The sequence below is a fragment of the Echiichthys vipera genome (genome assembly GCF_963691815.1).
Source record: "Echiichthys vipera genome assembly, chromosome: 23".
NCBI lineage: Eukaryota > Metazoa > Chordata > Actinopteri > Perciformes > Trachinidae > Echiichthys > Echiichthys vipera.
The window spans coordinates 1,496,186-1,508,530 of NC_139848.1; the positions used below are offsets into that span (position 1 = coordinate 1,496,186).

General features: G+C 40.5%; 2 protein-coding genes across 3 annotated transcripts in view; both read left to right on the forward strand.

Moving 5' to 3' along the window:
- On the forward strand, nt 1-7,846 carry LOC310964575 (zinc finger protein 513-like). The gene is made up of 7 exons (XM_083937753.1): nt 1-116; nt 911-1,133; nt 3,703-3,825; nt 4,159-4,290; nt 4,371-4,871; nt 5,424-5,617; nt 5,695-7,846. The coding sequence occupies exons 2-7, from the start codon at nt 1,094-1,096 to the stop codon at nt 6,307-6,309; spliced, it is 1,605 nt and encodes a 534-aa protein (XP_083793879.1). The 5' UTR covers nt 1-116; nt 911-1,093; the 3' UTR covers nt 6,310-7,846.
- A 648-nt stretch (nt 7,847-8,494) lies between these two features.
- The window catches only part of plaat1l (phospholipase A and acyltransferase 1-like), a 4,620-nt gene continuing 769 nt past the window's right edge, over nt 8,495-12,345 (forward strand). The window contains exons 1-4 of one of the 2 annotated variants that reach the window (XM_083938218.1): nt 8,495-8,699; nt 10,038-10,167; nt 11,176-11,264; nt 11,351-11,515. In XM_083938218.1, coding sequence (XP_083794344.1) covers nt 8,691-8,699; nt 10,038-10,167; nt 11,176-11,264; nt 11,351-11,515 — 393 coding nt within the window. In that variant the 5' untranslated portion in view covers nt 8,495-8,690. Of the gene's footprint in view, nt 8,700-10,037; nt 10,168-11,175; nt 11,265-11,350; nt 11,815-12,345 lie in introns of those variants that run through there. The other variant, XM_083938217.1, reaches the window with a different exon arrangement.

Consider the following 12,345-nt stretch of genomic DNA (forward strand, 5'->3'; position numbering starts at 1 on the left):
CGGCGTCCCTCTCCGTCAGCAGCAGCGGTTTGTGTCCGTTTGGCAACAAAAGACGCGTTTTTGAAACAGTTCGCGACGTTTGACCGACGGCAGCGTTTCTGGGGACGTTTCCACGGGTACGTTCATCAACGCGGTGGTGTTTGGGAACGCCGTTAATATTTAAAATGTGTTTTTTAAAGTTAAACGGCTCAATTTTGAACGTTGAAGTTGACGAGCTAACTGAGCTAGGTGGCTAACAAGATGGCGTCCTGACGTTTTTTTTTTTTAAATATTATTGTTGTTATTTAAAACGAGCTTTATTTAACTTACTTATTGACACAAGTGACGTTAAAAAATATTAAAAAATAAATAAAAATAAGTTCATTTTAATAACGCATTCATGTTTTAGTGTTGTTGTTTTTTTAAACAAACTTTATTTATTCAATTCAAACTTACAAACCAGATGCAGGTTAAGATTCATTTGAATGTTATTAAGTTAAAAAAGCTTGAATATATGATTATAAATAATTAACAAATAAGTTAATGAGATGAGAAGAAGCTTAATTTCTTATTAAACAGTTTTCTCTGGTTTAAAAGCACGAGATAAACTCAGATTAAGTGATTAAAACAAAACATTAAAGCAGATTATGCAACAAAAGTGGCTCTAACTCCTAAACTCTGTGTTTTAAGCTTTATTTAACAATCACACACTGACACAAGTGACGCTGCAACAATTACAATAAATACAAATGGAGATAAATACAAACAACACAGTAATGGTTTTAGTGTTTTTATTTATTCAAGACAAAATACAAACGTATGAGTGAACTAATGAGTCGCAGTGTTCAGTTCAAAGTGGCAGATGTGTGTTTGATGCAACAGGGAATAATAATAATAATAATAATAATTATGTAATTGGTGTGTTGAACAGTAGTTTGTAGTGATGACACCGCTGCTGCTCCTGTCCGCTGGAGGAAGAGGAAGAGGAAGGAGGCGATGATGACATGCAGTTAGCAGGCTGCCTGGCTGGCGGACGGACGGACGGACCCGAGCCCTCTGTGTGTTTGCTGCCGCCGCTCAACCGGAGCCGGAGCCGGGACGACGAGAGGCGAAGATGCCGCGGAGAAAACAATCCAACCCCCAGCCGGTCAAGTGTGAGTTTTAAACTCTCTCTCTCTCTCTCTCTCGTCTCAGTTTGTGGCGTCTCATGAGCCGCCTTTCTCTTCACTGACCAGTCACATTTTAAGGAAGTGGCGTCCTTGCGTCCGTGTAGAAGTCACTTATTTGTTAAGGAAAAGAGGAGGAAATGGTAAAAGCTGCCTAACCGGTTTAACATGTTGACATTGCTCGATCCCTTCCCCGTTGTCTAGCAGAGAAGAAGACTGCTGTTTTAAAGTGTGTGTGTGTGTGTGAGTCTGTTATCTCATCCTGAATGTTCTGCACTTCCTGTCTCCACTTCCTCTTCGCAGGCCTGACCGTACCTGACCTCCCTCTTCTCCTCTTCCTCTTCTTTCATCGCATCCTGTTTGCCTCCTCTCTCTCGCTCTTACTCCCTCCCCTTTTCTGTTTTCTTTTATTTTACATGTGCGCCCTCGCGTCACTTCTGTCTTTGTCTTAAAAGTGCAGCCGTGGAGCTGTCGTCCAGGTTTATCTCACTTCATCGACTCATTTATAGTTGATTTGGTTCCATAAAACACGTTCGGTGTCACCCAACATGATTTATCACGGCCACTTAGGCGAGGCGGGTTTATTTGTGCAGCTCAGTTCAACAACAAGGGAATCAAAAGTGCTTTTCATAAAACATTGGAGAGAATATAAAATGACATTCGAGTAATATCAATAAAAGATCATTTTAAGGACGTGTAATGGACGTTACAGTGCAGTGGAGGGAGTTTAAAAAATGACTTTATTTACTGAAAAGCAGCAGAAACAGAAAAGTCTTCAGTGGAGATGTAAAAGAACTGAGAGTCGCAGCAGATCTGCAGTTTTCTGGGAGTTAGTTTCAGATATTTGCTGCATGAAAACTAAACGCTGCTTCTCCTGTGACTTCAAACGATGTTGAATTTGCTTTACGGGGCCGAGATAATGATCCTGTTTTATTTGGCAAACTCACTCCTGGTGTGCGTCACCTTCCCAAAGTAAGAAGTTTGCTTAAACAACACGTGCATGAGTCAAGTTTTAGACATATTGATGTTTTCTTTAAGCTCCTACTGAATAAATTCACCCCAAAATCACTCAAACCTGCGTCCAAACAGCCGTTCACGTGTGTAGAAACGTCCCACATGGAGCTGTGTTCTGTTTCTTGTCCCCTCTTCCTCTTCCTGACTCGTTCCTCGCCCTCCAACTCTTCCTCCTCTGCACTTATCTCTTCCTCCCCGGTTTCCTCCGCTCCTCTTCTCCCCCCTCTCCCCCCTTTCCTCCCTCGCTTCCTCTCCACCTCCTTTCCTCTCGACCGTCTTCTTTGGACTTTTCCAGAGCAAAGATCTGGACTTTGTTTTACTCGGTTACAAAAAAGAGGCTGTGAAATAATGTTTAAATCAAAACCAGGGTTTTTACGCTGTACAGATTTTAATTTGAGGCATTTTCAGGGTCTGGATAATTATGGAGTAACAATGTTTGTGTTGTTTCCAGATGATTCCCTCACTTCCTAAAATAAAATATGTTAAAAAATACAAATCAAAACCAGTTCCCGGTCTGTAGACGATGTTAAACTAATTAAGCTGGCTGTAGAATGGCGTCCGGTTACCATGGTTACCGTTCTCATCTATTGAATTATTTCTACATTTTATTTATGATTTATTAAAGTTATTTTTTTATTTACCATTAATTTTGATTAATTATTATTTTTTATGATTGACTTTCTTTATTATTATTTTATTTATGATGTTTTTAATTTATTATAATTTATTATTTCATTTATGATTTATCATTATTATATGTATTCATTTATTTAATAGTTTTATGTTATTTATGATTTATCATTATTTTATTTATTTAATAGTTATGTTATTTATGATTTATTTTTATTTTATTTATGATTTATTTTGATTAATCATTATTTTATTTATTTACAGGTACTTTTACTCCATCTTAAGCACAGACGTGCGTTTTCTTCTGTAGTTCGTCTCTACTGTTCCTGTCTGTAGAGTTTCACTATTTCACTCTTTTAGCGTTTAGCTTGAATAAAACGCTGCCCTTTAAAATCCTCTGACAAGTCTGGAAAAGTCTGGAAAAGTCTGGAAGTCTTAAATGGAAAATGTAGGAATTCTGTAAAACATGTTAAAAGTTCCCCGCACATTTCCCCGTGTCACTCATTCGATGCACAAACCCCCTGTTTTTCTTCCACTTGCTGTAAAAGCAGCTGCGCGTGTATTTATCTGATGCTAATGTGAATAAAAGTACGTTTTAGGACTAGAAATGAATGAATGAATGAGTTTCACCTTAACGTTGTGTTCGGTTTACACATTAAACTATGAATGAAAATACAAACTCAACGTGCAAAGACCTTTTTAAACCAGCCTTTAAGTGTGGATCTAATTTTGTTTTTAGCTGATTTAATAAAAAAACAACAGGCAGGATGCTCCAGGAGGTTCAGTCTCTGTCATTTGATATTTTATCCGCTCCGTGTGTGTGTGTGTGTGTGTGTGTGGGAGTGTGTGTGTGTGTTTACGCTGTTTGGGAGTGTGTTTTCCTCCCGTGGTGACGAGTCGTGTTTGTGTTCAGTGGACTCGGAGGAGGCGGCGCTGGTGTGTGAGCCCGGCTGCCTGGTGCTGGAGAGCGACTTCCTGCTGGGCGGAGAGCTGGAGTTCGGAGACTCTGAGATCATGGGCCTGGATAGAGAGTCCGGTCAGTCACACACACGCACACACACACACACACACACACACACACACACACACACACACACACACACACACGCACGTCCGTAAACAAAAAATTGATTTAATGATGATTTTGTTTTGTGTCAATATTAATTACGTTTGTTCAACATTTTACTTTAAAAATGAATAAAAAACAAACAAAAATAAATACAGATAAAAATTAATACAAAGGCAAATTAATGAGGAAGCAAATTAAAACAGAAGTATTTGTTATTTTTAACGGTTCGGTTCGGTTCGGTTGAAGCGTTTCTCTTTAACTCCACGCGTGAACATTTCCTTTCCTTGTGTTGTGGTTCAGGTCTGACCGTCTTCTCTCTGAGCGTCGAGGACGACCCCTCGGCGCCCACAGACTCCACCTTCCCGGCGTTCCTGTCCTGTAAAGGCTGTGGTCAGCTCCTGGGAGACACTCCTCTGGGGGGCTTGGATCTCGGTACCTGACTGTGGATTTGAACAGCGTCCGAGTCGAGTGTGTCCTCGTTTTCTTGTACTTACTGTGCTCTCTTGCTCCAGGTGTCGGCCTGGACCTGGGGGCGGAGCTGTACTGTCTCACCTGTGAGGAAAGCCTCCAGCGTGACGCGTCCATCGACTCCTCTCAGGCGGAGGGGTCGATCGACGCTGACGGGGCCGCCGGTGGTGACTCGTGCGGGAAGAGGAGAAGCGCAGGTAAGACGGACGGAGCCGCGGACATCCCCGCTAAGCTGTACTCCTGCTCGCTCTGCCCCTTCACCTCGCGTTACTCCAACCACCTGAAGCGCCACATGCGGACCCACGACGGGCAGAAGCCGTACCGCTGCCCCATCTGCCCCTACGCCTCTGCCCAGCTCGTCAACCTGCAGCGGCACGCCCGCACCCACACGGGGGAGAAGCCGTACCGCTGCCTCACGTGCAGCTACGCCTGCAGCTCCCTCGGCAACCTGCGGAGGCACCAGCGCATGCACACGCAGGAGAGGCAGCAGAGGAGGGAGAAGGAGAAGCGGCGGGGAAGGAGGAGAAAGGCGGAAACAGAAGAAGGTAACGAACACCTGCGTCTTACAATTAATTCAACATAGATTTTGCGGTGATACGAGAGAGAACAGCTGCGACTATAGAGGGATTTGCTTCGTAAATGAACCGAACGATGAATCAAAGTCTATGAAATAAAGACCAGAGCAGAAAGGCCGACCGTGCATCTGCTGGCTGCAGGTACGTTTGAAAGATTTGAAGACTCAGGGGACGTGTACGGTCTGTGCACACTGTCCCCCCCCCCCCCCCCCCCCCAGGAAAGAGGAACCAACCAGTGGAAACCGAAACAGTTTGAAGAAATGAGGAAGTGAAGTTCTCTCTGGTTGAGCGCTCATCGACCCGAAACTTAGAGTTCAGCTGCATCAGAAGATTAACTCTCTTATATTAGAAGAAGTAAAAGGAGGAAGTTTCTTTCTTATTCTCACTTATCACGTTTTCGGGCTGTTTTTAGTGACGTTTTCTAACGTTTTTCACGGTGAAATGAAGTTAAATGCAAAGTAGATTTGATGTTTCGCACTAAATAAATGTTTTTTTTTCTCTCTCTCTCTCTTCTTCGTGCAGTGATGTCAGACTTGACCCTGCGCGTGTCCCAGGACTCAGGTTACCTCCAGACGTTTGGGGCCCTCGGCTCTCCCTCCGGCCCGCTCCCGGTCCTCCTCTTCCCCCTGTGCTGCCAGATGTGCGGCCTCACCCTGGAGGAGGCCGACCTGGAGGGGGACAAGGCCGAGGGGGAGGTGGAGGGCGACGGAGGGCAGGTACGTCCGATAGAACGTGTTTTTTTTTTTCTTTTCTCTGAACCTAAGAAGTGAAAAGTGACCGTGTTCCTCTTCAGGTGTGTCGTCGTTGCCAGTTGGACCTGCTGTCCAAAGACGGATCGGGGTCCCCGTGCAGCCCGGACGCGTCCCGTGGATCCCGACGGGGTCAGCGTGGCACAAAGCTGTACCGCTGCCCTCACTGCCCCTTCCTGTCCCACTACCCTAACCACCTGGCCCGCCACGCCCACACCCACTCCGAGGAGAAGCCCCACCACTGCCCGCACTGCCCCTACACCTCCTCGCACCTCGACAACCTCAAACGCCACCTGCGGGTTCACACGGGCGAGAAGCCCTACCAGTGCCTGTTGTGCAGCTACGCCTGCGGGAACCCCGCCAACCTGCGGAGGCACGAGCGCATCCACTCGGGGGCCAAGCCGTTCCACTGCGGCGTCTGCGGCTACTCCTGCAACCAGAGCATGAACCTGAAGAGGCACATGCTGCGGCACACGGGCGAGAAGCCGTACGCCTGCGCCGAGTGCGACTACACCACGGGCCACTGGGACAACTACAAACGCCACCAGAGGAAACACGGGCACAACACGGACAGCTGGGACAAGCACGCGCCCATCAACGGCCTCAGCTGGGGCAAAGACACTCAGGAGAGCCAGAGTCAGGGACAAGAAAACAGTTAGTGTGTGTGTGTGTGAGTGTGTGTGTGTGTGTGAGAGAGAGTGTGTGTGTGTGTGTGTGTTGTATACACTGGTGAATCTCCAGCTCAGGTTGGAGCTAAACTCAGGTGCCTTTTGACGGACTGGACGACTGTCGCTGCACTGACTTTATAGGTGTGAGTGTGAGTGTGAGTAAGTGTCTGTGTCTGTGTGTGTGAGTGAGTGTCTGTGTGTGTGTGTGAGTGTCTGTGTGTGTGAGTGAGTGTCTGCGTGTCTGTGTGTGTGTGTGTGTGTGTGTGTGACTTCCGTTCTGTCCTAATGTGACTGTTTTCGGTGCGCGTCATGAAGCCAATCTGAATCTGCTGAATTGAATTGTTTATTTTTTTCCCTCTACAGAAAATCTATATTTTGTAAATGTGGGTGGGTTATAATTATTATTATAATTATTATTATTATTATTATTATTATTATTATTATTGTTGTTGTTTCCGGGTGGATCGTGGATTTGGGTGAACCTGGGCGGAGTGTGTGGGGTTCCTGTGCGGCTTTAACTCCGTTTAATAACGTCTGCGTCCGGATGATTCATGACAAACACAAAATCAGGTTCAAACTCTTAATTTCAGGGGGTCCGTTTGAAAACTGCAAATCAATGAAATTTTGGAAACGCTGAAAATGTTCCTGCTGAACGTGAGACGACGACGGGGTCGGGAGGAAAGTCTTGAGAAAGTCATATTTTTATCTTAAAATTATGATTTTATTCTGAAGATAATTCTTTTTTTTCTGCAAATAATTTAAGTTTATTCTTGAGAGTAATTTAATTTCTTTCCCCGCAAAAAAAATCCAATTTTATTCCCTTGAAAAACCTTTTTTTTCTGTTAAAATGACTTTTTCTCTCATAACATTTTGTTTTATTTAACTTTAAACTCAGACTTAATTCTGAAAACACCCCCCGGCCTTTTTCTCTCCGTCCTTTATGAACGAAACACGTTTCAGCAGCAAGAAGAATGATTGTTAAAGTGGAAATCCTGAATTAAAAGACTTAAATCAGACTTGTTTCAACCCTGATTTAGTGGAAATTACACGTCAACAATAAGAATAGAAACGCATTTAAAACCTTAAAAACCTGGAGTTTATTTCACTTCTTTTAAGTTTCAAACGTTCGTCTCACGTCGGGAAAACGCTCAAACTTCCTCGTGTGTTTTTAACGAGCTGCGGCTCCGAGAGCAAATGTCTGAACTGTGAATTCATCAGAAACATAAATAAACAAAACTGGAATATGTGAACGTTTAAATGCTTACGTCGCCCTGCAGACTTCTGTGACCACAAAGAGACACAAAACAACCACAAAGAGACACAAAAGAGACACAAAACAACCACAAAGAGACACAAAACAACTACAAAGAGACACAAACAACCACAAAGAGACACAAAACAACCACAAAGTGACACAAAACAACCACAAGGAGACACAAAACAGCTACAAAGAGACACAAAACAGCTACAAGGAGACACAAAACAACCACAAAGAGACACAAAACAACCACAAAGAGACACAAAACAACCACAAAGAGACACAAAACAACCACAAAGAGACACAAAACAACCACAAAGAGACACAAAACAGCCACAAAGAGACACAAAACAACCACAAAGAGACACAAAACAGCCACAAAGAGACACAAAACAACCACAAAGAGACACAAAACAGCCACAAAGAGACACAAAACAACCACAAAGAGACACAAAACAACCATAAAGAGACACAAAACAATCTCAAAGAGACACAAAACAACCACAGAGACACAAAACAACTACAAAGAGACACAAAACCACTACAAAGAGACACAAAACGACTTTCAGGATTAGCGTAGCTTAGCACAAAGACTGGAAGCGGATGGAAACTGCTAGCATGACTCGGTCCAGGGTTCAAACGCTTCTCAAAGGTGCGGGTTGCCAGGTTTGTTCATATCCTTCTAATTAAACATCGTCTGATTGAAGCTGCATTGAATCTACTTCCTGTTTTTTTTATCATGCAGTCTGTTTAGGAAACACCTGCTTCACACGCCCAGAGGCGGAGAGAGGGGGGTGGGGGGGTGGGCAGGGCCGGGGGACGAGGCCGTGATGCTCCAAAACCAAAAACACAGAAATGCAGCTTATAAAAAAAAGAAAAAGGCGCCTGAAGTGAAGCTGAGACGCAGTTTGACACAAAACTCAGCACAAACAGAGCGAGTGTGAAGGACGAGGGCAGCGAGCTCGGGCGCCCGTGACGGCGGCGCCCAGATGCTCTTTAATGATGTCACCATCAGTGGCGTATGCAAAGCGGACGGTTCCTGTGGTCGTGGGGCGTGTGGCGTGGGCTCAGCCTCAGACACGGCTGACGAGCGCTGCAGTGAACACGCTCACCCATGGGTCTGGTGAGTGCAGCCTTTATCTTTTATTCACCAACATTTCTCTTTTTATTCCTTTAATGAGTTTAATGTTAAACATTTAGATACATATAATTATACAAATGCAAATAATACTTATTAATTATGTATTTATTACATGTTGGGGAGTTTTCAGTGGGTTCATTTAATCAATTTAATGTATTTTAAATAGTATTTAAGTAAATCTATTCACTATTTATATTTATTTATTTTATATTTATTGAATATAATTTTTAGGAGTTAACTTAATCAATTTTATATATTTTAAATAGTATTTGTTAAGTAAAAATAGAATATACTCCTCAATAAATAGTTTTTATTAAATAAATCTATTTATTAAAAGTTTTCCGTGGGTTCATTTATTGTATTTTTATTTAATATATTTTTTAGGAGTTCATTTAATCAATTTAATTTATTTTAAATAGTATTTCTTTATATTTAATACATATTTATTTTGTTCATTTGTATTTATTTAATATATTTTTTAGGAGTTTTCAGTGGGTTCATTTAATCAATGTTATTTTAAATTTAATTATTTAGTGTTTTTAAAATTAAATATATTTATTAGGAGTTTTCACAAGTTTAATTATTTTATTTATTTTTATTTATATTTTTAAAAATGGTTATAAGGAGTTTTCAGAGGGTTTATTTCATACGTTTAATTTATATTATTTATTATCTCTAAATACAGTTTTCAGTGGTTTCATTAAATCAATTTATTTTATTTAGTTTTTTATGTATTAAATATTTTTCAGGTTTATTTAATTTCTTTTACATTTTTAATAGATTTAATATAAGTTTATTTATTTTATTGAATCATATTTAACGTTTATTTAATTTATCTAATTTATATTATTTATTCCAATCTTTTGATTTAAATACGTTTAAATATGTTTTGTGTATTTTTTATTAAATCACATTTAAATAATATTTCAAATTAATTTGTAGGAAAAGTTTCTTTAACATATTTATTTAATTTATTTTTATTTAGTCAATATATTTATTAGGGTTCATTAAATCAGTTTATTTTATTTTATTTAGTATTTTTTATACTGAATATTTTTAATTTTTTTTACATTTTTTATAAATTAAAAATCTTTCAGATTTTTCAGTTTATTTATTTTTTTGAATCATAATATTTTACGTTTATTTAATTTATCTAACTTATATTATTTATTTCAATCTTTAGATTTAAATATGTTGTTTGTATTTTTCATTCATATTAATTTAAATAATATTTCAAATTAATTCATAGTAAAAGTTTCTTTAATAACGTAATTATTAATTTATTAATATATGTTTAAACGCTGAGTGTGGTGTGCACAGAGGAGCTCTCGCCCGCAGCTGTTCCCGGGCGACATCGTGGAGTTTCCACGGAACAAACACTTCTCTCACTTCGCCGTCTACTACGGCGAGCGTGACGGCGTCCCCTACGTCGCCCACCTGACCTGTCGAGGTTCGTTCACCCGCCGCCCTGCGTCCCTTTAGATGTGTTTAGTTTGTCTTTTATCATAATTTGTCTCTGTTATTTATATATTTACTGACTTTACGTCTTATTTTTAAAGAAGCTGCCATAAAAAAGTGAATAAAAGTTAGTTAAAAAAAATTATTACATTAATAATGTGATATAAATGTATTTCTGCTTTAAATAATAATATTTATATTTATTTAAAATATTTATTTATTTACCCAGTTTATTTATTTACTATTTATTTATTTTTTTACATCTATTTATTCATGTTTTATATGTTTTAATTTCTTTATTTAAACCCCATTGACACTAAAATTAATGTATAATGAAATTAATACATTGACAAATTATTTAAAAATGAATATATACTTTTTTAAAAAATCATTTTAAATACAATTATTATAAATATTATTTTTTATATATTATTATTAATTGAGCCTTTTTTTACCCAGTTTATTTATTTGCTATTTATTTATTTTAAGTCTTTTTTCATGTTTTATATTTTTTATTGTTTTATTTAAACCCCTCTGACATTAAAATAAATGTATAATTAAAATAATACATTAATAAATTATTTTAAGATGAATATATACTTTTTAAAAAAAATCATTTTAAATAAAAAGTATTATAAATATTATTTTTTATTTTTTATTTATCGAGCCATTTCTTTATTTACCCAGTTTATTATTTTGCTATTTCATTTGTTTTATTTTTTTTTAATTGTTTTATTCAAACAAACAAGTGAATAATGAAAATAATACATTAGTAAATTATTTAAAAATGAATATTAACATATTTAAGAAATCATTTTAAATTAAAAGTATTATAGATATTATTTATTATTATTATTATTATTATTATTATTTGTGGAGCCATTTATTAGTGAATGCATTAATATTTATTATTGATTTGTTCTTTAGTCAGTGGCTGTAACGTGCACATGAGCAGGGAGCTGCACAGTAAACGAGTCACTCAAACTGTTGTTTTTCTCAGACTCGGACTCCAAGCTGCCGCTCTTCGGCCGCGCTCTGAGGTCAGAGGTCAAACTGGACCCGCTGGAGCTGCTGGGGAAGAAATACAAGGTAACGCCGCGCACAACCCGCAGTGACCTCATGAAACGTGTTTTTTACGCAGCCGGAGACGAAAGTGACAACGTGTTCTTTCACAGGTCAACAACATGCTGGACGACTCGTTCCCGGCCCGTGACTTCCACGCCGTGGTGAAGCCGGCCATCGACGACCTGATGGGGCGCGAGCTGACCTTCGACATCCTGTTTCATAACAGCGAGCACCAGGCGACGCTTTTCAGATACGGAGTCAAGAAATCTGAGCAGGTAAACGTTTCCGTTGGGACCCGTCGTCGCAGGTCGTCCGGGCGTGGCCGGAGCTGTGAGCTTTTTTTTCCTTCTGAGATTTCAGCATTTTAGAAAGCTCTGGAACTACCCTCAGTCCTGGTTCCTCCCCTCACCTGTGGTCATGAAAGCTGGGTCAGGACCCAAAGAACCAGGTCCAGGTCAGGACCCAAAGAACCAGGTCCAGGTCAGGACCCAAAGAACCAGGTCCAGGTCCAAGCGTGTGAAGTGTGTTTCCTCAGGAGGGGGTCTGGAGTCTCCCTTAGAGAGAGGGGGAGAAGTTCAGCATCCGTGAGGAACTCGGAGTAGAGCCGCTGCTCCTTTGCGTTGAAAGGAGCCAGTTGAGGTGGTTCAGGATCATCTGGTAAGGATGAACCCTGGGCGCCTCCCTAGGGAGGTGTTCCAGGCACGTCCAGCTGGGAGGAGGCCTCGGGGAAGACCCAGGACCAGGTGGAGAGATTAGATCTCCACACTGGCCTGGGAACGCCTCAGGATCCCCCAGTTAGAGCTGCTTAATGTGGCCCGGGAAAGGGAAGTTTGGGGTCCCCTGCTAAAGCTGCTGCCCCTGAGACCTGATCCAGGATCAGAGGCTGAAGACGAGATGAGATAAACACCAAAAAATATGGAATAAAAACCAACTTTTCTGTTTTAAACGGCATAAATGAGCGGCTCAGTGCGCCGGTGAACTCTCTGTGCAGGACTTTGTGTGTGTTTACATGTGTGTGTTTACATGTGTGTGTTTAGATGTGTGTGTTTACATGTGTGTGTTTAGATGTGTGTGTTGAGAGAGTGTGTGTTGAGATGTGTGTGCG